At 45.5% G+C, this 27,290-nt stretch overlaps 1 protein-coding gene across 1 annotated transcript in view; it reads left to right on the plus strand.

The window, feature by feature from the left end:
- The window catches only part of RYR3 (ryanodine receptor 3), an 869,465-nt gene that overhangs the window by 803,631 nt on the left and 38,544 nt on the right, over positions 1 to 27,290 (plus strand). Inside the window, exon 90 of the mRNA XM_073552155.1 lies at positions 22,083 to 22,141. Within this exon, the coding sequence (XP_073408256.1) occupies positions 22,083 to 22,141 (59 nt within the window). The remainder of the gene's footprint in view (positions 1 to 22,082; positions 22,142 to 27,290) is intronic.

Consider the following 27,290-nt stretch of genomic DNA (forward strand, 5'->3'; position numbering starts at 1 on the left):
GCTCCTGTACATACAGTATGATGTCCCCCAAAGTTCCCCTGTACATATAATGATCTCCCCACTGCTACTCCAATACACAGTATAATAGTTAATATCGTTCTGACACCGTGCGATGTCTGCACTGAGAGCGCCTTTACCGGGAAGAAAGTAACTTTATTCCTCCCGGCAGCCTCGCTTTTCCAGTTATAAGGTTTCAGTCACCGCTCAGTGTATAGAGAGTGGCGGCTGTAACCTCACCCCGGCACTGACTGACAGTCGCCTCAGAACCGTCTGCTACCCTGTAGTTACCCTACTGGTGCCCCTATAAATAATAATGCTTCTTAAATGCCCACTTAATATTTATCGGAGTCCCCCTATGTACAGTAGTAATGGCCCCAGCATCGCTGATGTGAGCAAGGGGTCGTGTGATGACTCTTTCGGCTTCTCCCAATTATCTTCTATTGAGTGAAGTCAAACTAATCTAGTCGAAATGTGCAAATAGCAAACGTGGTCGCACCAGTGGTCTTGGGGTCTCATGATGGCAGGCGCACCCCATCATGATTTTACGGTCTATAGTCGCAGAATGACTACAATTATCCCGAGCCTTTAATAACTTTATAATAATAATAAATTGCTTATTATTAAATAGGATGCAGCTCGTGGTTACTATATGGTTATATTTGTTAGGGGGCAGACAGACAGATGTATTTCTCGTGTGAGGATCGCATTGCAATCCTCAGACTGACTGTCAGCTCTCCACACCTGAGTTTAACAGCTGCATAGTGTTAGCGGGCTGGTCAGTTGAGGAAAGTCTCCAGGAGTGGACCCTCTGGATCGTGGCACCGAGGGACCCCGGGCGAGCCGCCCGGTGGAGCCGACCCCAATGCAGGGATCGTTAGGAGCAGGCCCAGGGATTCGGGTACCATGATAGCCGGTACCGAGAGGGGCGGCTCCGAATGGACTGGAGTAAGACCACGGAACTACAGAAGACAGGACCGGAGTAGGATTGCAGGACTAGACCACAGACAGTAGGATGGAGCAGGGATACGAAGGACCAGACCGGAGTAGGACTGCAGGACTGGACCACGGACAGCAGGACGGAGCAGGGACACGAAAGACAGAACCAGTGTAGGACTGCGGGAGACAAGTGTGGCAAGGTGAGCAGCCATGGTAGCAGAGCACCGCCGGAGCACAAGAGACAGGGAGGAGGCGCGGCCTACGGCACATGCGCATAGAATGCAGAGACGCCATCTGCCGCGGACCTGTCAGGAGAGGCCGCCGCAGCTGCCGGGCGGTGAGAGGCTGCGACGCGGGAGCGGAGGCAGGGTGAGTATACGATGGCGGCGTGACAGTACCCCCTCCCTTAAGGCACCCTCCCCTGAGATTTTCAAAAATCTCCTGAGAATGCGGGGAGCATTGACATTCTTCCGGGGTTCCCAGGACTTATCCTCAGGACCAACGCCCCTCCAATAAATAAGGAAAAGGGTCCTACCTCTAACCTTTTTCATGGCGAGGATATCCTCCACCACCTCAAAGATATTATCGGTACCAACCGGCTGAGAAACGGGGTCAGGTACAGAGTGGAAGCGGTTCAGCACCACAGGTTTCAGGAGAGAGACATGGAAGGTGTTCGGGACTCGGAGCGAAGCTAGCAACCTCAACTTGTAGGCGACTTCATTGACATGACCAAGAATTTCAAAAGGGCCGATGTATCGCGGGCCCAACTTGTAAGAGGGCAATTTCAGCCAGATATATTTGGACGAGAGCCAGACTTTGTCCCCGCTACGATACAGTGGAGGATCCAATCTCTTCTTGTCAGCATAATTTTTCATCCGATTACCGGCCTTCTTGAGTGACGTGTTGGTCTCGGCCCAGATTTTGGAAAATTCTGAGGACAAGGAGTTGGCCGCGGGTACCTCGGAGGCAGGGATTACAGGAAGTGGAACACTGGGATGTCTGCCAAATACAATGAAAAACGGACACTTGGTCGAGGATTCACCATTATGGTTGTTGTAGGCAAACTGACCAGGGAAGCAGGTTAGCCCAGTCGTTTTGGTGAGCGTTGGAAAAATGGCATAGGTATCCAGTCAACGTCTGGTTGGTTCGCTCCACCTGCCCGTTAGACTGTGGATGGTAAGCAGAGGAGAAATCGAGAGAAACGTTCATGAGCTTACAAAGTGCCTGCCAGAACTTGGAGGTGAACTGAACCCCCCAGTCAGACACGATACATAGAGGTAGTCCATGGAGTCTGAAGATCTAATGGATAAAAACTTTGGCTAACTTAGAGGCTGAGGGGAGACCGGACAGAGGGATGAAATGGGCCATCTTGGATAAACGGTCCACCACCACCAGAATTACTGTACAACCGGAAGACCGGGGCAAATCGGTGATAAATCCATGACGATGTGTTCCCAGGGAACCACAGTGACTGGCAAAGGAAGCAATAAGCCAGATGGAAGTCATTGTGGCACTTTGTTCTTCGCGCAGGAGGGACAAGAGGCAACGAAATCAACCACATCGTGGCGAAGCGTAGGCCACTAGTAGTGACGGGTGATGATGGCAAGCGTCTTCTTGGTTCCGGCATGACCAGCCAGTTTGGAGGAATGACCCCAGAGTAGGACCTTTCTCTTGAGATTCTCAGGCACAAGGGTCTTGCCTGGAGGTGGAGAAAGCCAATTCACCAGAGCCACAGTGATGATTCTAATGGGCTCAATAATGTGCGAAGGTTCCTCCACTGTCTCGGTCGGCTGGAAGACCCTGGATAAGGTGTCGGCTTTAGTGTTCTTGTTGCCAGGGCGAAAACGGAGCTCGAAATCAAAACGGGCGAAAAATAAGGACCACGTGGCCTGTCGAGGGTTGAGTCTCTGGGCAGACTGGAGATAGGCCAAGTTTATGTGGTCAGAGAAGACTACAAAGGGGTGGACAGCCCCCTCCAGAAGATGATGCCATTCTAGGGCCAATTTTATGGCCAACAGTTTGCGGTCGCCGATTGAGTAGTCGCACTCGGACGGAGAGAAAGCCTTCGAAAAGAAGCCACAGGGACGTAGTCTGCCGGAGGCGGATCTCTGGGACAGTACTGCCCCGGCACCTGTTGAGGATGCGTCCACCTCAATCACAAAGGATCGCTTGCTTTCAGGGCAGTGCAACACCAGGGCCAATGAGAAAGCCCTTTTTAGAGTCTGAAAGGCTTTTTTCACCTCCGTAGTCCACGAATTGGGACTCGTCCCCTTTCGGTTGAGAGCAGAAATAGGTTTAGTTATTGTGGAAAAATGAGGAATAAATTGCCTGTAGTAATTGGCAAATCCGCGACACCGTTGTATAGCTTTTACCCCGATGGGACGAGGCCATTTGAGGATGGCAGTCAGTTTCTTGGGATCCATCCTTAATCCAGTGTCGGAGATAATGTAGCCCAGAAATGGCAGAGAGGTTTTCTCCAAGACACATTTCTCTATCTTAGCGTACAAGCGATTCTCCCGAAGACGCTGTAACACCAGGTGAACACTCTTTCTGTGGGATGAAAGATCCAGTGAGAAGACAAGGATGTCATCCAAGTAAACTACCACACAGGAGTATAAAAGGTCCCGGAAGATCTCGTTGACAAACTCTTGAAACACCACAGGAGCATTGCAGAGACCAAAGGGCATGACCAGGTACTCGTAATGGCTGTCTCGAGTGTTGAAAGCAGTCTTCCACTCGTCACCTGCGCGAATACGGATCAGATTATAGGCTCCCCTAAGGTCCAACTTGGAGAAAACCCGGGCCACTCTGAGACGGTTGAACAACTCCGGAATAAGTGGAAGAGGATACCTGTTCTTGATGGTAATCTCATTCAGGCCCCTATAGTCAATTCACGGCCGCAGAGATCCGTTCTTCTTGACGAAGAAAAACCCGGCTCCCGCGGGCGAAGAGGATTTCCATATAAACCCTTTGGCGAGGTTCTCCCGGACGTATTCAGACATGGCTACGGTCTCTGCGGGAGACAGTGGGTAGATTCTGCCCCTTGGGGGAGTTGAACCGGGGATTAGTTCAATTGAGCAGTCAAAAGGCCGGTGTGGGGGAAGAACCTCCGCCTCCCTCTTATCAAAGACGTCTCCATAGGAACTGTAGGCTGAAGGAAGGCCCGCAAGGTTAGGGGGTGGCCGGGGAGCGGCAGCAAGACGGACAGGAGACAGGCAACGATCCTGGCACGAGTGCCCCCAGCTGAGTACCTCCTCCGAAGACTAGTCGAGGACCGGCTGGTGTGTCCTTAACCAGGGGAGACCAAGTAGAATCGCATGGGACAGCTTTGGCAAAACGTAAAAGGCCATCTTCTCTCAATGTAAGGCTCCGACTTGGAAGTCCACTTCCACAGTGACCAAGGTGACAGTCTCCTGTAGCGGTTTGCCATCCACTGCAGCAATCAGGCGAGGATTACATAGGGTAACCACGGGAATTTGGTACTTGTCCACCTCTTTACACCGGAAGAAGTTACCTGCCGAGTCCAAATCCATGTAGGCCACCTTGGACCCACGTCTCTGCCCTGAAACCACAAGAACCATCATGGTAAGAGGTTGAGAGGACTCATTAGCACCTATGGAAGTCTCTCTTACCTGACCTAGGTGGAGGAGTTTCCCGGTCTCTCTGGACAGTTGCGGACAAAATGCGAAGAACCTCGGCAATAGAGGCATAGGCCTTGCGCCCGTCTCTCCCTCCGACGTAACTCAGCCAACTTGAGGCGATCCATCTGCATGGGTTCGACAGAAGAGGACCTGGCTGGACGAGGACTAGCAGACCGATTGGAAAGGCAGGCCGGTCTAGTGGGCCTCCTGTCTCTCGCTGACTCCCGGGCGTGCTCCTGGAACCGCAGGTCACTACGTGTGGCCAGCGAGATAAGGTCTTCCAGGGTGGTCGGGGTATCCCGACCCGCGAATTCATCCTTTATCCTGCTCGAGAGACCGCGCCAGAATGCCCCTACCAATGCCGCGTTATTCCAACCAAGCTCCGAGGAGAGAGTATGAAAGTGGATGGCATACTGCCCGACCATGAGGGAACCCTGATGAAGGTTGAAAATGGAGTCGGTGAGAGAGGCTAACCGACCCGGTTCGTCAAAGACCCTGTGAAAGGTCTTCCCAGAGAGGGTTCAGCCAGGACAGGGCCTCTCCCTCCAGATGGGACATAATGAAGGCTACTTTGGCCCGATTAGAGGGATATTGCTGAGGCAACCATTCAAAATGGAGGCTACACTGGTTTAAGAACCCTACAGAGTTTGGGGTCGCCACTAAACCGGGGCGGCTTGGCGAGGCGAGGCGATGGGAGAGCTGCCGAAACAGGGGGCGGAGTCTGGACCGCGGCGGCAGACTGGAGTAAGACCACGGAACTACAGGAGACAGGACTGGAGTATGATTGCAGGACTAGACCACGGACAGCAGGACGGAGCAGGGACACGGAAGACAGGACTGGAGTTGGACTGCAGGACTGGACCACGGACAGCAGGATGGAGCAGGGACACAGAAGACAGGACTGGAGTAGGATTGCAGGAGACAAGTGTGGCAAGGTGAGCAGCAGTAGTAGTGGAACAGGGGCCTAATGTGCTATATGACACAAAGATCAGCCGCCTCCATTACAGGAGGGTGGCCTGATATGCCCCTGCCTGGTCTCCCATTGGTCCGGCGGTGCTTCCGGGTCAGGGCACCGCCGGAGCACAAGAGACAGGGAGGAGGCACGGCTGCGGCCTACGGCGCATGCAGAGACGTCGTCGGCCACGGACCTGTCAGGAGAGGCCGTCGCAGCTGCCGGGCGGCGAGAGGCTCCGACGCGGGAGCAGAGGCAGGGTGAGTATACGGTGGGGGCGTGACACATAGTAATACATCACGATGTCATGCTCATGCCAGGAGTGGTACCGGCCAGTCCAAGGATTGCGGTGCGATCCTTGCATGAGTTATACGACCGTCTGTCTGTGCCCTTATGCTAATACTTATCCTTGTTGTACTAATACTGAAATATTAAATTATTAAAGTTTTAACGAGCTCACAAGTAAAAAAAAGCCCCCTTCCTGCCCCGTCCCCCTCCCACACCCCATCCTTTAACATGCACCCTTCAGTGCTCTGTCCCCCCTCCCCACAATACCACCATCCTCTCACATTCACCCCCAGTGCCCTGTCCCCCTCACTCACAATGCCCCCACATTCACCCCCCCTGTGCCAGAATGGCTGTAGGGGTTAAATTAAAGGAATAGAAATTATTCCGGGCATGCTCAGTTTTAAAAAACGGAATCCGTCACCGGATTCCGTCTTTTGACGGACAGCGACTGATCCTGCGCCCATAGGTTTCCATTATAGCCAACGATGGATGGCGCTGGATCCGTCACTATCCGACTTTTCGACGTAAACAAAAAAACGTTCCTATGTCCGTTGTATCCGGCCGACGGCAAAGAATTTCCTATGGATCCGTCGAACGATGGATGAAACGTGAAGCAATCCGTTGCTAATACAAGTCTATGAGAAAAAAATGGATCCAGCAGCATCAGTTGCTGGATCCGTTTTTTTTCACAAAACGACGGATTGTGACTGATGGCAACAAACCGATCTGTGAAAGGTGCCTTAAGGCCCTTTTACATTTAGCGATGCACCAGCGATCCAACCAGCGATCCGACCCGGTCAGGATCGCTGGTGCATCGCTAAATGATCGCTAGTGAGCTTTCATACAGAAAGATCTCACAGCGATGCAGCAGCGACGCAGCGCACGATACTTACCATTCACACACAGCGATCCTGCGTCCTCCCGCCCGCCTCCACGCGTCGCTGGACGTCACAGCAGGAAGGAGACGACGAGAAATGGAGCCGGACATTCTCGCGCGATCAGCGATGAGCAGCGGGGGAACCGGTCGCTGGTAAGTATCACACATAGCGATATCGCTAGCAATATCGCTATAACGTCACAAAACCAGTGACGATTTAGCGATATTGCTAGCGATATTGCTTAGTGTAAAACCCCCTTTAGGTAGAACTTGTTGGAGATTTTCCTGGAAAAAAAACAATTGCAACTCAATTGCTAACTATTAGTGATGAGCGAGCATGCTCGTGTGCTAATAGAGTATCTTTGGCATGCTCGAATACTATGTTCGGTTCCCTGTGACTGCATGTCTCGCAGCTGTTCGACAGCTGCAACTCATGCAATGATTACCTGTTTTTTTTGCCTGTTGAACAGCCGCAAGACATGCAGCCACAGTGACTTGAACATAGTATTCGAGCATGCCGAAGATACTCTAATAGCACCTTATCTAAGCACACTCGCTTATCTCTACTAACTATGAGACAACTACTACATTCTGGTTTGCACTGTTCTGACTAGTATATGAGAGAACATTTACCTGGGGGTACTCCAGTTTTTCTGGTTTGCTTAATATGTCTTATTCTTGATTCACTCTATATGTGGAAATGTTACAGTTTTGCTTTGGACCTAATTCACTGAGGAGGTGGATGGGTTAAAGGTTGAATGTTGACAATTGGATTATAATATTAAAATTATTTGTTGTGTTCCTTTCTGGAAGGTATCTGTATATATAAGTAAGGGGCCGGGGGTATATTGTGGTATACCATAATAGATATCAGACTAACGTCTGTGGAACCCGGCGCTGATATTGACTGACAGACTAATGTGCATGGGAGCCCCGACAGATGATCCGCCATGTCTGATTCTGGACTGTTGGTCCTTTTGTTCTCTGAAAGATAAGCCGCCTCCAAAAGAACACAGGAGGGTTTGGTAGAATAGGATGCTTCTCTGTACGGGAGAGGTGGTAAAATAGCTGCCAGTACTGTACAAATAATTAACCAAAGCATTGTTCGGGCCACAGCTATCCAAGTTGTATGGGAGGTATTAGATTAATTTTTTTTTTATATATATACACATTGGATGACCACCCAGGCATAAGGCAGGTCTAAGTTTCCAAAATGGGGTCGGGGCTGCAACTGGACATACACTGGCAGGTACTTATGGATAGGATAACATCTCCTGTAATGCCGATATACTAATACCAGTGACTATTAGAGTCTTACATTTTTTTCTATGATTTTTTATACACATTATGTCCTGGTAGGTTTAAGGAACCCTCCCTATATTCTCTGTCTATGTCTGGCACTATGGACTTTTTATATGCCCTCTTGGCTCTTTATACAATGAATCAAGTGTTGCTTATTGATCAAGCCTGTTATAATTGCCAGTGTTTTGATGTCCACTGATCTGTCCATTTGTTGGTTTTGTTTTGTCTGCTAAATGTGAATATATATATATATATATATATATATATATATATATATATATATATATATATATATATATATATATACACACACACATATATTATATTTATTATATATATATTTCTTGATTGATGATAAAATTTGATATATATTTTTTTATATATGTCTGTGGACTGGTTACTCCATTGTCATTGTGTAGGATAAAAGTTGTTTGGAGCATCCATATTTAATATTTTTTGTCCTAATTGATCAGGCTTATGGCATTAATAACTCTAGTATGTATCAGTGGATCCTGTTCTCTATATACTGTATATATACATACATGTCTGGCAAAAACTAAGAGACCACTTTCAAATGTTCAGTCTGTCTGATTTTTCTCTTTATAAGTATACTAGCTGAAGAGCCCGGCGTTGCCTGGGCAGAGTAACCAACTGTTAGTTATAACAAATTATAAAGATTATATTGCACATAAAAACCGTGCATCTAATCCTCTCCTGTGTGATACTGTCTGCTGAGCATCTAATCCTATCCTGTGTGATACTGACTGCTGAGCATCTAATCCTATCCTGTGTGATACTGTCTGCTGAGCATCTAATCCTATCCTGTGTGATACTGACTGCTGAGCAGTGTATCTAATCCTATCCTGTGTGATACTGTCTGCGGAGCAGTGTATCTAATCCTATCCTGTGTGATACTGTCTGCTGAGCCATGTATCTATTCCTATCCTGTGTGATACGGCCTGCTGAGCTGAGTATCTAATCCTACCTTGTGTGATACTGACTGCTGAGCCGTGTATCTAATCCTATCCTGTGTGATACTGGGCTCCCCCTGCAGTCTGTGTCAGAGGGTGGTCTGTGTTGGCACGGTAATAAATTGTGTTATTTCCAGCTTTACAGAAGGACGATAACACCATAGAAATGATAAGAATAATAGGCCTCAGTTACCACAACTGTCTACAAAGAAAACTGTTGCTGATTGCAACCAATCACAGCTCATTTTTCATCTTTTAAACAGCTGTGGGACAGCGTGGCGAGTTTTGAGTGGCGACTTTTGTGTTCCGACTTTTATGTGGCGAAATGTGTGCTGAGGGTGGTATATGTGGTGAAGCACGTGGTAGTGTGTGGCACATTTTGTGTGTGTGTTCATATCCCCGTGTGTGGCGAGTATCCCATGTCAGGGCCTCACCTTAGCAACTGTATGGTTTATATTCTTTGGCGCCATCGCTCTCATTCTTTAAGTCCCCCTTGTTCACATCTGGCAGCTGTCAATTTGCCTCCAACACTTTTCCTTTCACTTTTTCCCCCATTATGTAGATAGGGGCAAAAATTTTTGGTGAATTGGAACACGCGGGGTTAAAATTTTGCCTCACAACATAGCCTATGATGCTCTCGGGGTCCAGATGTGTGACTGTGCCAAATTTTGAGGCTGTAGCTGCGACGGTGCGGATGCCAATCCCGGACATACATACACACACTTTGAGCTTTATATATTAGATTTTTCATTAAAATGGAAATTGTTCTTTTAGTCTATAAACTTCTGACAACATGTCTCCAAATTTCCAAGCACTAAATTTTGTATTTTTTTTTTCTGACGAAGAAAAATGGTCAGAATTAAAAAAAAAGAGAAACCCCAGTGCTTTCAGACCTCAAATAATGCAAAGAAAACAAGTTTATAATCATTTAGAAACAACAATACTAATGTTTTAACTCAGGAAGAGTTCAGAAACCAATATTTTGTGGAATAACCATGATTGTTAATCACAGCTTTCATGTGTCTTGGCTGCTTTCCACCAGTCTTTCACACTGCTTTTGGGTGACCTTATGCCACTCCTGGTGCAAAAATTTAAGCAGTTTTTCTTTGATGGCTTGTGACTATCCATCATCCTCTTGTGATTACATTCCAGAGGTTGTCAATGGAGTTCAGGTCTGGAAAATGGGCTGCCCACGATAGGGTTTTGATGTGGTGGTCTCTTAATTTTTTCCAGAGCTGTATATATATATAGTGGTAGATATGCTTCACTCGGCTGCACACGGAGGCAGACACGGGAACACTTCGGCTTTAAGGATGCACTTGGTTTATTAGATGCAACATAAACCAAGTTTAACCCCTTCCTGACATCCGACGTACTATCCCGTCCATGGGACCCGGGCCCCTATGCCCATGGACGGGATAGTACGTCTACCGCGATCAGCGGCGCCCACGTGGTGAGCGCCGCTGATCGCGGCCAGGTGTCTGCTGATTATCACAGCTGACACCCGGCACAATGTGTCAGGGGCGGTCACGGACCGCCCCCGACACGTTAACCCCTTGCACACCACGATCAAACACGATCGCGGTGTACCGGGGGTTAAAGGGAAGCATCGCCAGGGAGGGGGCTCCCTCCATGCTTCCCTGAGCCCCCCACGGCAGCGCAATGTGCAGCGCTGCTGCGGGGGGCTCCTTTCCTGCAGACCCCCGAATCCAAGATGGCGACGGGGGCCTTCGGGGGCCTGCAGGAAGCTGGCTTCCTCAGTGCCTGCAAAGCGCAGGCATGAGGAAGCCTTCTGCACTGCCTGTGACAGATCGCTGATCTGTCACAGTGATCTGTGATGTGACAGATCAGCGATCTGTCACAGGACAGTGATGTCCTACCTGGGACTATTTAATAAAGTTAAAAAAAAATAAAAAAAAAGTGTTAAAAAAAAAAAAAAAAAAAAAAAAAAAAAAAAATCGCCAAATAAATTAGAAAAAAAAAAAAAAATATTCCCCCAAATAAATCCTTTTTTTGGAAATAAAAAAAAAAAAACAAACAAAAACAATAAAAGTACACATATTAGGTATCGCCGCGTCCGTAACGACCCGCCCTATAAAACTGTCCCATTAGTTAACCCCTTTAGCGAACCCCTTAAAAAATAAAAATAAAAAACGAAGCAAAAAATAATGATTTATTATCATACTGCCAAACAAAAAGTGTAATAACGCGCGATCAAAAAGACGCATATAAATATCCATGGTACCGCTGAAAACGTCATCTTGTCCCGCAAAAAACGAGCCACCACACAGCATCATCAGCAAAAAAATAAAAAAGTTACAGCTCGCAGAATAAAGCGATGCAAAAATAATTAATTTTTTATATAAAATAGTTTTCATTGCATAAAACCGACAAAACATAAAAAAAAAAAGACCTAAATGAGGTATCGCTGTAACCGTACTGACCCGAAGAATAAAAGTGCTTTATCAATTTTACCGCACGTGGAACGGTGTAAACGCACCCCCCCAAAAGAAATTCATGAAACGCTGGTTTTTGTTCATTCTGCGTCCCAAAAATCGGAATAAAAAGCGATCAAAAAATGTCACGTGCCCGAAAATGGTACCAATAAAAACGTCAACTAGTCCCGCAAAAAATAAGACGTCACATGACTCGGTGGGTCAAAATACGGAAAAATTATGGCTCTCAATATGTGGTGATGCAAAAACTATTTTTACAATAAAAAGCGTCTTTTAGCGTGCGACAGCTGCCAAATATAAAAACCGCCATAAATAGTAAATCAAACCCCCCGTTATCACCCCCTTAGTTAGGGAAAAATAATAAAATAAAAAAAATGTATTTATTTCCATTTTTCCATTAGGGTTAGGGCTGAGATTAGGGTTAGGGGTGTGTTGGGGTTCGGGTTGGAGTTGGGGGTTTCCACTGTTTGGGCACATCAGGTGCTCTCCAAATGCAACATGGTGTCTGATCTCAATTCCAGCCAATTCTGAGTTGAAAAAGTCAAATGGTGCTCCTTCCCTTCCAAGCTCTGTCATGCGCCCAAACAGTGTTTTACCCCCACATGTAGGGTATCAGCCTACTCAGGTCAAATTGCAAAACAATTTTTGGGATCCAATTTCTCCTGTTACCCTTAGGAAAATAAAAAATTGGGGGCAAAAATATCATTTTTGTGGAAAAAAATTATTTTTTTATTTTCACGTCCGAGCGTTATAAACTTCTGTGAAGCACTTGGGGGTTCAAATTGCTCACCACACATCTAGATAAGTTCTGTGGGGGGTCTAGTGTCCAAAATGGGGTCACTTGTGGGGAGTTTCAATAGTTTAGGTACATCAGGGGCTCTCCAAACGCACATGACACCCGCAGACCATTCCATCAAAGTCTGCATTCCAAAACGTCACTGCTTCCCTTCCGAGCCTCGACGTTTGTCCACACAGTAGTTTTCTCCCACATTTGGGGTGTCAGCGTACTCATGACAAATTGGACAACAACTTTTGGGGTCCAATTTCTCCTGTTACCCTTGGGAAAATAAAAAAATTGGGGACCAATTGATCATGTTTGTGGAAAAAATACGAATTTTTTATTTTCACGCCCGGGCGTTATAAACTTCTGTGAAGCACTGGGGGGTTCAAAGTGCTCACCACACATCTAGATAAGTTCCCTGGGGGGTCTAGTTTACAAAATGGTGTCATTTGTGGGGGGTTTCCACTGTTTTGGTACATCAGGGGTTTTCCAATCGCGACATGGTGTCCGATCTCAATTCCAGCCAAAAACGTCAAATGGCGCTGCTTCCCTTCCGAGCTCTGCCATGCGCCCAAATAGTGGTTTACCCCCACATGTGGGGTATCAGCGTACTCAGGACAAATTGCACAATAACTTTTAGGGTCCTGTTACCCTTGGGAAAATAAAAATTGGGGTGAAAAGATCATTTTTGTGGAAAAAATATGATTTTTTAATTGTACCGCTGTACGTTATAAACTTCTGTAAAGCCCTTGTGGGTTCAAAGTTCTCACCGCATATCTAGATAAGTTCCTTGGGGGGTCTAGTTTCCAAAATGAGGTCACGTGTAGGGGGTTTCCACTGTTTAGGTACATCAGGGACTCTCCAAACGTGACATGGCGTCCGATCTGAATTCCAGCCAATTTTGCATTGAAAAAGTCAAACGGCGCTCCTTCCATTCTGAGCTCTGCCAGTCGTTCCCCCCCACATATCAGGTATCAGCGTACTCAGGACAAATTGCACAATAACTTTTGCAGTCCAATTTCTCCTGTTACCCTTGGTAAAATAAAAAAAATTGAACCTGAAGTATTTTTTTTGTGAAAAAAAGTTAGATGTTCATTTTTTTTTAAATATTCAAAAAAATTCCTGTGACGCACCTAAAGGGTTAATAAACTTCTTGAATGTGGTTTTGAGCACCTTAAGGGGTGCAGTTTTTAGAATGGTGTCACTTTTGGGTATTTTCTATCATATAGACCCCTCAAAGTGGCTTCAAATGTGATGTGGTCCTAAAAATAAAATGATGTTGTAAAAATGAGAAATCGCTGGTCAACTTTTAACCCTTATAACTTCCTAACAAAAAAAAATTTTGGTTCCAAAATTGTGCTGATGTAAAGTAAACATGTGGGAAATGTTACTTATCAAGTTTTTTGTGTTCCATATCTCTGTGATTTAAGGGCATAAAAATTCAAAGTTGGAAAAATGCGAAAATTTCAAAATTTTCGCCAAATTTCCGTTTTTCTCACAAATAAACGCAAGTTATTTGAATGAAATTTTACCACTAACATGAAGTACAATAAGTCACGAGAAAACAGTGTCAGAATCACCGGGATCCATGGAAGCGTTCCAGAGTTATGACCTCATAAAGGTACAGTGGTCAGAATTGTAAAAATTGGCCCGGTCATGAACGTGGAAACCACCCTTGGGGGTGAAGGGGTTAAGCACAAAATAAATACGACCCTCTGGACAAAACAGCAAAACAGTAGCACTAGGCACAGTCCTTGCATTAGTGGGGGATCAGCCCACTCAGGGTTAGCAAGATCCACGGTTCAGGTGACTCACCCCAGAGGCCGTGGGATACTCGGCACCGGGCCCGTTAACTTCAATGGGAAATGTCACAGTGGCAGTGATCCGGTCCATGGCCTCAGGCGGTCATGTAAAAGGGGTAGAATTGAATGGGAATAAAGTTTTTGTAGTGATTTGTGACGCCACCTGTGGTTTCTGGTCAGTATGACCAGCGCCACAGTGTCGCTTCTCTGGGACAGATGTTGTGGTGCAGCAATGATGTTTAAGTTCTCCACAGGTAGAGCTGTAGTACCAGGGCAGTTGAGATGAGTTGGTAGATGAAGAGGTAGTGTAGAAAGGAAGAGGTAGCGGCGCCGGACGAGAGGCGCAGAAAGAATATTTAGGACACAGTGGCATGTAGTTCAATGGGCTCTACTCACAGTTCTGGTGCACACAGAGGCCCACTTCGGTGCTGTGTCCTCCAGGTGAGGGGTCCAGCCAACTTCCAGATAAGATGAAATGCACCTTTCCAGCTTTCCCTGTCAGTGTGTGCCTTTCCTGGCCATCTCCACAAAGTGCTGCTTTTCCCACCTTACTTCCACTCCAGCACTTCACAGTTATCGTTCTGGGCCAGCAGCTGCGAATCCTGTTCAGACAACACCTCACCGTTTCTGTGACTCCATGTAGCCGCCTTTCCAGTCGGCCTAACTGTGGTAGGCGCGATGGTCCGTAAAGTAACCAAAGCTATCGGCTTGCTAGTGGCACCCAAAGGAATTCGATCTAGGCTAGGTTCCTTCCTCCACCTGACGGCGGTCAGCGTGGAACGAGACCCACGGGATAACTTTCCAACTGTGTCTCTGGAAGAACCAATCTTTCTTATGGAGAATCTTCTATTTTAGTCCCAAACCGTCCGGCAACTCCTGGTACAAGTCAGGAGCTGCTCAGAACACGTCCTTCACCTTCCCTCCCTCTGAGGGAACGCAACCTAACTTCAGCCTAGATTATCCCTCCCAAACTATGCTCCGCCCACCTCCCAGCACTCTCTGTGTTCCAAGCAGGGAGCCATAAAGGGTGCTCTGCTACACTACTGGTGTGTGTGGGGTGTGGGTGTTGGAGTCTGGTTGGGTGCACTCACCTTACCTGGTTGTGGGATACCACACCTCTGGGTGAGGTGCAGTACCTCTGTGGTGACTGGACCCTCAGGCGTGCCACACTGGCATAAACAAAAGCACAAAACACTTCTCTGGAGTGTTCCTTTCCAGACACTGACCACTGCTGCCTTTGGAGGCCAGCTAGTTAAGCCCCAGACCACACCCTAGGGTGGAACTAAGGTGGACATCCTCCCACTTACTCTATGGATGTCCACATAAAAGCCAGCCCATTATTCAAATGACTTAACCCCTCACAACACTTAATGTGCTGGAGGAAAAACTCTGGATTTTATATCACTGACGCCATTATGCATAGTGAAACATATCTCCCGTCCAATACTTTACCAGTGACTTTGTCACAACATTCACAGTTGTAGGCATAATCTTTACATGAACTGATGCAAACCCTTTAAAAAAAATAGTGAAATTCCAGTTTGTGAGGTCGCAATACACGAGAAATGCCAAGGGGTGAAGCCACTTTGTCTAAGCAAAGTTTATAAGCGAGTAAAAAAAATCATCTGATTTTCATTAAAAAAAAAAAAGTGGACAGTTTTTCATCTGTTTTCTCATCCATATGGGTATGTGCACACGTTGCAGATTTGCTGCGGATCCGCAGCGGATTTGCTGCAGATCCGCAAGTGTGTGACCAATGTAATTCAATAGGAAAAAAAAAAGCTGTGCACATGATGCGGAAAATTCCGCACAGAATCCTCAGCGGTTTATTCTCCACAGCACGTAAATTCTTTTTGTGGATCTGCATGCGTTCTTACACCCATTGATTTAATGAAATCCGCAGTAAAAACGCCTGCCAATCTGCACTAAATCCGCACAAAAAACGCACAAAATCCGAAAAAAAGCGCAGATTTTTACCTACGTTTTCTGCCAAGAGATGTGGATTCTGTGCGGAAAAATCCACAGGCAAATCTGCAACATGTGCACATAGCCTTAGACTCAGCCCGGGCGTCTAGATGTTGATACATGGTACAGAAAGGATGTGGCTTGTAAAAACGTTGGCTTGGCTATAAAAAGTTACTCCTAATTTCTCTCAGGAGGAGAATTTATGAAAATATGACATTGTAAGACTATGGACTTGTAGCTTAAGGTGGGTTTACATCACCCTATGTGCGACTTTTGCTAATCAGCAGTTATTTAATAGCCTTTTTCCACAGACAGACCACGCTTTATGCTGTTCACTGACTGATTTGTACTGATATCTAAAGGTACTGTCACACTTAGCGATGTACCAGCGATCCCGGCCTGCGATATGACGCGGTCAGGATCGCTGGTACATCGCTAAGTGGTCGCTAGTGAGCTGCCACACAGGCAGATCTCACCAGCGACATCGCAGGGGTCGCTACTTACCTGTCACACTAGGCGATCCTGACGTCCTCCCGCCCGGCTCCACGCGTCGCTCGTCGTCACAGCAGGAAGTGCTGCAGGAAGCTGACGGCGAGAAATGGTCCAGGACGTTCTCGCGCGATCAGCGATAACCAGCGGGGGAGCCGGTCGTAGGTAAGTATCACACACAGCGATATCGCTAGCACGTCACAAAAACCAGTGACGTTATAGCGATATTGCTAGCGATATCGCTTAATGTGACAGGCCCTTTAGTGTACATAGGCTGCAATTGTTTACACAGGACGATGTGCTTCCATGAGCATTATTCGTTTATGCAGCACAAAAGATCATTTTACCTGATGAATGAGCATTTTTCACATTCTTCGGGTGATTGGCAGCCTGTTTAGACTGCACAATTATTCATTTTTCCTTTATCATTGTGTGGGTTTTTTCTGCTAAAATTGTCCTTTCCATACACTCATTATTCACCATTTCCATTTGTTTTATCCCTATTATAATGATGCCATAATGGCCGTTATCCTCCCATCAGACACTGTTAATCATAAACTGATCGTAGCATAAACTAAATATGCATGCTTGTAAGACATAAACATCACAAAAGACCTAAAATTATTGAAATCTAGAGAAAAAAATAGAATTTTAATTTGTTTATGGCCGAACATGATCAGTTCCATGTTTTGCATCAGAAATGACAGGATTCCATTCTGCTAGTTTTATGTGTCATTATTATATACATTGGGTGAACAACATATACGGTATGTATGAATGGATGATGTCTCATAGACGATAATTACATAGTCAGCTGAGAAAATTTCCACTACGTACAAGCAAACAATGAGTAACTGTAACGTCCATAGTATTCTGTATTCTCAGCATCAGTTATGTGAATATTAGATTATGGCATGGATGTCTCCCTTGTGCAGTTCTCTACACCATTGTGCCCAGAGATTTCGATCCGCAGCCATTGTTATCACCTTCCTCTGATGACGCCTTCTTGCTTTTTAATAGAGATTCACTTTTACGACATGTAACTGCAATAATCACTCCTGATGACCTTTTTTCATCTTTTTCAGCCCTAGTTTTCAAGCACTGATACAGGATTGTACCTGTCGTATCTGGATTTAAATGACCTTGGAATGTTCTGTTATATATATATAGATTCTACCCTCCACCCGACAATAATGCGTGTAATTCACAAACTGAGCTATGAATCATTGCAGCATCATTGAGGTCTCTTCTGCAGCTTTCTAACCACTTTACGGTAGAATTTAATAAGAATGTAGCCACAGCTGAATGAAGATGCTGATATATAGCATACTGTGCTTCTTGTTACCTTATGAATATAGGTAAAGATTGTGTACAATTTAATAGACAGTCCTCTGATTTTTTTTCTTTACGTAGACATTTCGATTAGATGGTTTTGTACTATATAAATAACGAGAAGCTTTACTTGAATCTCCGTAAAGGACATGAAGGCAGCGCTATTCGTGCCTCTAATTTTGTAGGCGGAAGGATATGCTGCTTACCTTAGCAAGTTGACTACCCATCTACTCTGAAGCTCAAGCACAGAGATGGTCCCAGGAACGGACAGGGACTGAAATTCAGCCCTGTCATTTGAAATCACAGAGGCCCATGGTGTCCTCGCCTCCCAAACCCCAGATGGGGAGATATGACTAATATTACCCTTCCTGGAGGAAATCAAGATTTATTACAAGTCCAATATTTCTAAAAACACCAATAATATTGCTATATAAGATTAAGTAGTTATAATATCAATATTCTGAATCCCCATAGCGCACACTGTGAAGATTCTCTGGTGCCAGCATTGGGATCAGGCCATCATCGCTTTGCTAGTCAGCACGTGACCGCAATTCTGCATATCGCATACTTGCGGTAAAATCAGGGGCGAAATTACAGTAGGTGCAAGGAGTGCACTCGCACCCAGGCCTTGGAGCCTAGGGGGGCCCAAAAGTCCCTTTGGCCTATAAAAAAAGACTAATGCTATTAAAGATTTGCAATAATTGGGGTCCCATTAGAAATTTTGCTTTTTTGCCCAGGAGAGGTAACATAGGACAGGGACTCAACTATGAAGGACGCCTTAGTGTGGCAGTTGGTCTCACATATATTGACCAATCTATGAGCTAAGTACCTTCTTTTTTACTGTATCTTTCATAGCAACTTTGCAGATGAATATTTCTTATATACAGTGGGGCAAAAAAGTATTTAGTCAGTCAGCAATAGTGCAAGTTCCACCACTTAAAAAGATGAGAGGCGTCTGTAATTTACATCATAGGTAGACCTCAACTATGGGAGACAAACTGAGAAAAAAAAATCCAGAAAATCACATTGTCTGTTTTTTTTTTCATTTTATTTGCATATTATGGTGGAAAATAAGTATTTGGTCAGAAACAAAATTTCATCTGAAAACTTTGTGATATATCCTTTGTTGGCAATGACAGAGGTCAAACGTTTTCTGTAAGTCTTCACAAGGTTGCCACACACTGTTGTTGGTATGTTGGCCCATTCCTCCATGCAGATCTCCTCTAGAGCAGTGATGTTTTTGGCTTTTCGCTTGGCAACACGGACTTTCAACTCCCTCCAAAGGTTTTCTATAGGGTTGAGATCTGGAGACTGGCTAGGCCACTCCAGGACCTTGAAATGCTTTTTACGAAGCCACTCCTTCGTTGCCCTGGCGGTGTGCTTTGGATCATTGTCATGTTGAAAGACCCAGCCATGTTTCATATTCAATGCCCTTGCTGATGGAAGGAGGTTTGCACTCAAAATCTCACGATACATTGCCCCATTCATTCTTTCATGTACCCGGATCAGTCGTCCTGGCCCCTTTGCAGAGAAACAGCCCCAAAGCATGATGTTTCCACCACCATGCTTTACAGTAGGTATGGTGTTTGATGGATGCAACTCAGTATTCTTTTTCCTCCAAACACGACAAGTTGTGTTTCTACCAAACAGTTCCAGTTTGGTTTCATCAGACCATAGGACATTCTCCCAAAACTCCTCTGGATCATCCAAATGCTCTCTAGCAAACTTCAGACGGGCCCGGACATGTACAGGCTTAAGCAGTGGGACACGTCTGGCACTGCAGGATCTGAGTCCATGGTGGCGTAGTGTGTTACTTATGGTAGGCCTTGTTACATTGGTCCCAGCTCTCTGCAGTTCATTCACTAGGTCCCCCCACGTGGTTCTGGGATTTTTGCTCACCGTTCTTGTGATCATTCTGACCCCACGGGGTGGGATTTTGCGTGGAGCACCAGATCGAGGGAGATTATCAGTGGTCTTGTATGTCTTCCATTTTCTAATTATTGCTCCCACAGTTGATTTCTTCACTCCAAGCTGGTTGGCTATTGCAGATTCAGTCTTCCCAGCCTGGTGCAGGGCTACAATTTTGTTTCTGGTGTCCTTTGACAGCTCTTTGGTCTTCACCATAGTGGAGTTTGGAGTCAGACTGTTTGAGGGTGTGCACAGGTGTCTTTTTATACTGATAACAAGTTTAAACAGGTGCCATTACTACAGGTAATGAGTGGAGGAAAGAGGAGACTCTTAGAGAAGAAGTTACAGGTCTGTGAGAGCCAGAAATCTTGATTGCTTGTTTCTGACCAAATACTTATTTTCCACCATAATATGCAAATAAAATGAAAAAAAAACAGACAATGTGATTTTCTGGATTTTTTTTTCTCAGTTTGTCTCCCATAGTTGAGGTCTACCTATGATGTAAATTACAGACGCCTCTCATCTTTTTAAGTGGTGGAACTTGCACTATTGCTGACTGACTAAATACTTTTTTGCCCCACTGTACACTATATAGCGCTTTTTTTGTCTTTTTTCCCCCACTTTCAATAGCAGTAATGCAGTTTCAATGTTCTAGAGTAATCATTCTTGGCAATTCATGGTGCAACCTTTACAGTTTTTCATGTTATCTTGTTGATGCTGGCTTCGGCAGGTCGCAGGCAAAAGGGATGCCGTGGTCTGCTTGGGTAGGTGATGAAGCCTGCGACTTTGTGCTGTGTCACAACTGCTAACAATCTGGGTGTCTTGAGGATGCAGATCCTGATAATGTAGCCACCAAGGTGGCCCAAGACCAGACAGGCCCTTCTAGCATTTGCCAGATGGCCAGTCCGGCCCTAGACGGTCACTTATGATGTTACCTAGCAAGTTCTCTTGGCTTTGCTACAAGTACAAGTGGAAGGGAGGAGGATTGTGATACAGGAAGGAAAATATCAACATAATTATTCTTTAACCGCCTTCATGACTCGACAATTTTCCTTTTTTTGTGCTTAAAGATGAATGGTCAATTGCTTCAAAATGTTGTTAAATATCTTGTAAAAATCCCTTAGCTCCCCCGATTCTGCTCCTTTTTTTCATTTTGCGCTGAGTCACTCCATGGTAGAGATATTCACATGTGTTGCTTTTGGAGCGCAGTATGTGAAATCTCTGCTTGTCAGGTGCAGATGGGCATTTTTCAGAGTTTTTTCTGAGACGTGTGCTGTTACTCCTCCCTCCCAAATACTACTAACCTTAATCACAGCTCTACAGCATTTGAGACTGATAGACTGCTAGATCAGCTGCCGAGTTATAAAACAGCTGGCATCTGCCAAGTATTATGCGGACTTAGTTCCTTGAGCCTGCTCCAATCCCCAATGACATTTAAATAAAACTTCAGGATATAAAATTAAATTGTTAGGAGGTGCAACTGAAAGGCCCCCATTGATTGCTAGAATGGGTGCCCCCAATCCTTTGTCCCTCCACACCAGCTTTTTCACATTGAGAATGAGTTTTGAAGATTGTAGGTTGTATGGTAACTGCTGTGAGCTCTATTTGATGTTGATAAGTAAAGATAAGGAGCTGGGATCTCCTAATTTTGAGATTGGTGGGAAGTCCAGAATGCAGACCTTCTTAAAAGAACAGAAAGTTATTCATAAATGTTATCAGCTGCAATCCCACTTTTAGGACTCATGCAGATATCCGTCCAACACTGAGCATGAAGTGCAATGCAAGGACTGGTCACAAGTCTTCTGACCTCAACGTTACAGCCTCATAGAATTACTGTGTATGAAGCCTTCAGGCACTTGTGGTCTGTACTTGGACCATATTGCACAAACGTCTGCATGAGCTCTTAAAGTGATGGGATAGCAGATCAGCCAATAAAAGGGCATAGATTAAGTAATTTGTGTCAGGCCCTTTATTGTTTCACTGGGAAGTCATATGATTAAGGAAAACAGTTGAACATATTCACATTCAATGATTGTATTCATATGTGTGGATTGTCAAATTTCTTCGTTGGTTGATCCAGCAGAACGAACCGCAGATCCAGTTGCAGTGTAGCCAATCTACCGTTCTGAGAAAATTCCTTATCACTTAAGATGAAGTGTAAAAGAAATTACCAGAGGGAACAACTGTAGAAAAGGTTTCTGATATCACTTGCACAATCTTGTCTTGTTTAATTAGTTTAGCTGCAAACCTATTTTAGTCTGTATGAGTAAAGCAAGCGAAGGATTTGGCATATGCACAGATAACCCTGCTAATTGAATTCTTTTAATGGTAATAATATAACGCAAATCACCCTACGATGAATGTCTTACCTTGTTATTGCAGGCAGCGGAAATTGCAAAAGAAAATGAGGACAACTCAAAAGCAGAATCGGAAAAGGCTGAGTAAGTGCCCCGAAATGTCGTCTAAGACATCACACATAGTAACACAGCAATGGAGACACCACAACCAACGGCACACTGAAGTGTGTGACACGTTGTGCCATTATGTACTCATCTGTACTGCTGTGATCTCTCAAATCCATTCTCAGTTTTCGCTAATATTTTTAAAGCTTGCTTGATTTAATAACTTATGAGACAATCATAAAAATAGTGATTCAACCAGAGTAACTCCAATATTATTATTATTATTATGCATTTATATAGCGCCATTTATTCCATGGCGCTTTACATGTGAAAAGGGGAAATATAGACAAGTATAATAAACATGTGTAAGACAAGGGACACACAAGTACATAAGGAGAGGGGACCCTGTCCGCGAGGGCTCACAGTCTACAGGGATGGGTGAGGATACAGTAGGAGAGGGTAGAGCAGGTCTTGCTGTGGTTCAGTAGACCGAGGATCATTGCAGGCTGTAGACTTGTCGGAACAGGTGGGTCTTCAGGTTCTTCTTGAAGGTTTCCGTTGATGGTGAGAGTCTGATGTGTTGCGGCAGGGAGTTCCAGAGTATGGGGGAAGCACGGGAGAAGTCTTGTATGCGGTTGTGGGAAGAAGAGATAAGGGAGGAGTAGAGAAGGAGATCTTGAGATGATCGAAGGTTGCGTGCGGGTAGGTACCTAGAGACCATGTCGCAGATGTATGGAGGAGACAGGTTGTGGATGGCTTTGTATGTCATGGTTAGGGTTTTGAATTGGAGCCTCTGGGCAATAGGAAGCCAGTGAAGGGCCTGTCATAGGGGGGAGGCTGGGGAATAGCGAGGAGACAGGTGGATTAGTCAGGCAGCAGAGTGTAGGATGGACTGGAGCGGAGCCAGAGTGCTGGAGGGGAGGCCAGAGAGTAGGAGGTTGCAGTAGTCGAGGCGGGAAATGATAAGAGCATGCACTAGTGTTTTTGTGGTTTCGTGGTTGAGGAATGAGCGGATCCGGGAAATATTTTTGAGTTTGAGGCGGCAGGAGGAGGCGAGGGCTTGGATATGTGGTTTGAAAGAGAGCGCAGAGTCGAGGATCACCCCAAGGCACCGAGCGTGCGGGACTGGGGAAAGAGAGAAGCCATTGACATTGATGGATAGGTCTGGTGGAGGGGTAGAGTGAGATGGGGGAAAGATGATGAATTCTGTTTTGTCCATGTTCAGTTTGAGAAAGCGAGCAGAGAAAAAGGCTGAGATAGCAGACAGACATTGTGGTATTTCAGTCAGTAAGGAGGCGAGGTCGGGTCCAGATAGGTAGATCTGCGTGTCATCGGCATAGAGGTGATACTGCAAACCGTGGGATTCTATGAGCTGTCCCAAGCCGAAGGTATAGATGGAGAATAGTAGGGGTCCTAGGACAGAGCCTTGGTGAACACCGACAGACAGGGGGCGAGGTGAGGAGGTGGTGTGTGAGAGGGAGACACTAAATGTTCAGTCTGTTAGGTATGATGAGATCCAGGATAGGGCAAGGTCTGTGATGCCAAGAGATGAGAGAGTCTGTAGCAGAAGGTAATGGTCTATGGTGTCGAAGGCAGAAGACAGGTCCAGGAGAAGGAGGACAGAGTAGTGTCGCTTGCTCTTGGCGGTTAGTAAGTCGTTAGTGACTTTAGTTAAGGCAGTTTCAGTTGAGTGATGTGGTCGGAAGCCAGATTGTAACCGGTCAAAGAGGGAACAGGAGGAGAGGTGGGAGGACAGTTCAAGATATACATGCTGTTCCAGTAGTTTTGAGGCATAAGGGAGAAGAGATATTATCATATTACAATTGGAGTCCTTTAGTCTGTCAACCTCACTTAATCAAGGACCAAACATTTTTTGATTTTTGATCTTTTCCCTACCTTCTGGCAAAAGCAAAAACTCTTTTGATAATGAGGATGACAATTGGAGATCTGGGCTTTCAGATTGGGATTTAAGACAGCCGACTCCCTCTATCCCTGCTGGTTATTTTCTTCCTGTGCCTCCTGAGGTCTGATGTCTCCAGCTCTGTCCCTGCATGTTCAGCTAAGTGGTTCATTTGCTATTCTGTTTGCATTTGATCTGGTTTTGTCTATCTCTGCTTTGTGCGGGTCAGCCAGCTCTGGCTGGGGCTGTGCTGAATCACCGTCCGTATATTACTGCTTGTGCCAGTTTGTTTTGTCCCCTGTTAGATTGGTCTCTTTTTGCTCTGCTTTCAGAATATACCAGAGTGCTGATGTAGTAGGGGGCGAAGTCATATGAGTTTCTTTGCGGATTCTCTTGATGTGACCGAGCCTACTACCATTCTAAATGAGGGTGTAGTTCTTTCCGCCATCTCACCCGATTTGAGACGTGTCCTGAAGGAATTTCAGGAGGTCAAACCTGAACGTTGCCCTATGGGAAAATTGTATGTCCCTGACCAGTGGAGGAAAAGAGTAATGTCTGAAATTCATTGCTCCATGTTGGCTGGTCATCCAGGTATTTTTGGTACCAGAGATTTCTTGAGTCGGTCTTTTGGTGGTCTGCCTTATCTCGTGATATCTGGAATTTTGTGCAGTCCTGTGGGACTTGTTCTCAGTCCAAGTCCTGTTATCGTTCTAGTGGGTTGTTGATGCCCCTGCCAGTGCCCAGGAGGCCATGGACCCAAATGTCAATGGATTTTATTTCTGATCTTCCTGTCTCTCAGAGAATGACTGTTATCTGGGTGATCTGTGATAGATTTTCTAAGATGGTCCATCTTGTACCACTCCCAAAGTTGCCATCGTCTTCTGAGTTGGTTCCCTTGTTTTTACAACAGGTGGTTCGTTTGCACGAGATTCCTGAGAACATTGGGTCGAACAGAGGAGTCCAGTTTGTTTCCAGATTTTGGAGAGCTTTTTGTTCCAAACTGGGAATTCAGTTATCTTTCTCCTCTGCATTTCATCCTCAGACCAATGGGCAGACTGAGAGAACAAACCAGACTTTGGAGTCCTATTTGAGATGTTTCATATCTGCTGATCAGGATGACTGGGTCTCATTTTTGCCCTTGGTCGAATTCACGCTAAACAATAGAGCTAGTTCTGCCACTTTGATGTCGCCCTTTTTCTGTAACTATGGGTTTCATCCTCGATTTTCTTCAGGGCAGATGGAATCTTCGACCTGCCCAAGTGTGGACTCTGTGGTAGAGAGAATGCAGCAGATTTGGGACCAAGTGGTGGATAAGTTGTCCCACTCTCAGGAAAAAGCCCAACGGTTTTCCAGCCGGCATAGGACTATTGGTCCCCGGTTTAAAGTGGGTGATATGGTTTGGTTGTTTCAAAGAATATTCCTATGAAGGTTGCGTCTCCAAAATTCAAGCCAAGATTCATTGGACCTTATAAGATTTTGGAAATCCTTAATCCCGTTTCTTTCCGATTGGCCCTTCCAGTTACTTTTAAGATCCATAACGTGTTTCATAAATCTTTGTTGAAAAGGTTTGTGGAGCCAGTAGTTCCTATGGCGGCGCCTCCTGACCCTGTATTGGTTAAAGGCAATTTGGAGTATGAGGTAGAGAAAATATTGGATTCTCGTTTGGCTAGACGGAGACTCCAGCACTTGGTCAAATGGAAGGGTTATGGCCAGGAGGATAATATTTGGGTCTCTGCTTCTGACATTCATGCCGAAAGATTGGTTCGTGCTTTTCACCGGGCCCATCCTGATCTGCCTGGTGGCGTGGATGAGGGTTCCGTGACCCCTCCTCAAGGGGGAGTACTGTTGTGAATTCGCTTTCTGGCCTCCCTCTTGTTATTACTGAAGGTAGTGGAGCTGGTCTGATTGACAGAGGGGTTGCGAGTTCTCTTTCTGGGCTCCCTCTGGTGGTTACTGGAGGTAATGGAGCGGATCTGATTGACAGAGGCTTGCCACCTGATAATGAGGATGACGATTAGAGATTTTGGTTTTCATGTCAATAAAAGTTGGTTGGTTGGAATTTGTGCCCATTCCTCCTAACAAAACAGGTGTAACTGAACCAGGTTTGTAGGTTGCCTTGCTCGCACCGGCCTTTTCAGCTTTGCCCAAACAGTTGTGGCCAAAAGTATTGACACCCCTGCAATTCTGTCAGATAATACTCAGTTTCTTCCTGAAAATGATTGCAAACACAAGTTCTTTGGTATTATTATCTTCATTTAATTTGTCTTAAATGAAAAAACACAAAAAGAATTGTCCTAAAGCCAAATTGGATATAATTCCACACCAAACATAAAAAAGAGGGTGGACAAAAGTATTGGCACTGTTCGAAAAATCATGTGATGCTTCTCTAATTTGTGTAATTAACAGCACCTCTAACTTACCTTGTTGTATCTAACTTACCTGTGGCACCTAACAGGTGTTGGCAATAACTAAATCACACTTGCAGCCAGTTGACATGGATTAAAGTTGACTCAACCTCTGTCCTGTGTCCTTGTGTGTACCACATTGAGCATGGAGAAAAGAAAGAAGACCAAAGAACTGTCTGAGGACTTGAGAAACCAAATTGTGAGGAAGCATGAGCAATCTCAAGGCTACAAGTCCATCTCCAAAGACCTGAATGTTCCTGTGTCTACCGCGCGCAGTGTCATCAAGAAGTTTAAAGCCCATGGCACTGTGGCTAACCTCCCTAGATGTGGACGGAAAAGAAAAATTGACAAGAGATTTCAACGCAAGATTGTGCGGATGTTGGATAAAGAACCTCAACTAACATCCAAACAAGTTCAAGCTGCCCTGCAGTCCAAGGGTACAACAGTGTCAACCCGTACTATTCGTCGGCGTCTGAATGAAAAGGGATTGTATGGTAGGAGACCCAGGAAGACCCCACTTCTTACCCTGAGGCATAAAAAAGCAAGGCTGGAGTTTGCCAAAACTTACCTGAAAAAGCCTAAAACGTTTTGGAAGAATGTTCTCTGGTCAGATGAGACAAAAGTAGAGCTTTTTCGGCAAAGGCATCAACAGAGTTTACAGGAGAAAAAAAGAGGCATTCAACGAAAAGAACACGGTCCCTACAGTCAAACATGGTGGAGGTTCCCTGATGTTTTGGGGTTGCTTTGCTGCCTCTGGCACTGGACTGCTTGACCGTGTGCATGGCATTAAGAAGTCAGAAGACTACCAACAAATTTTGCAGCATAATGTAGGGCCCAGTGTGAGAAAGCTGGGTCTCCCTCAGAGGTCATGGGTCTTCTAGCA

Source organism: Dendrobates tinctorius, unplaced genomic scaffold (genome assembly GCF_039654945.1).
Source record: "Dendrobates tinctorius isolate UK_male_01 unplaced genomic scaffold, ASM3965494v1 ptg000186l, whole genome shotgun sequence".
Lineage (NCBI taxonomy): Eukaryota > Metazoa > Chordata > Amphibia > Anura > Dendrobatidae > Dendrobates > Dendrobates tinctorius.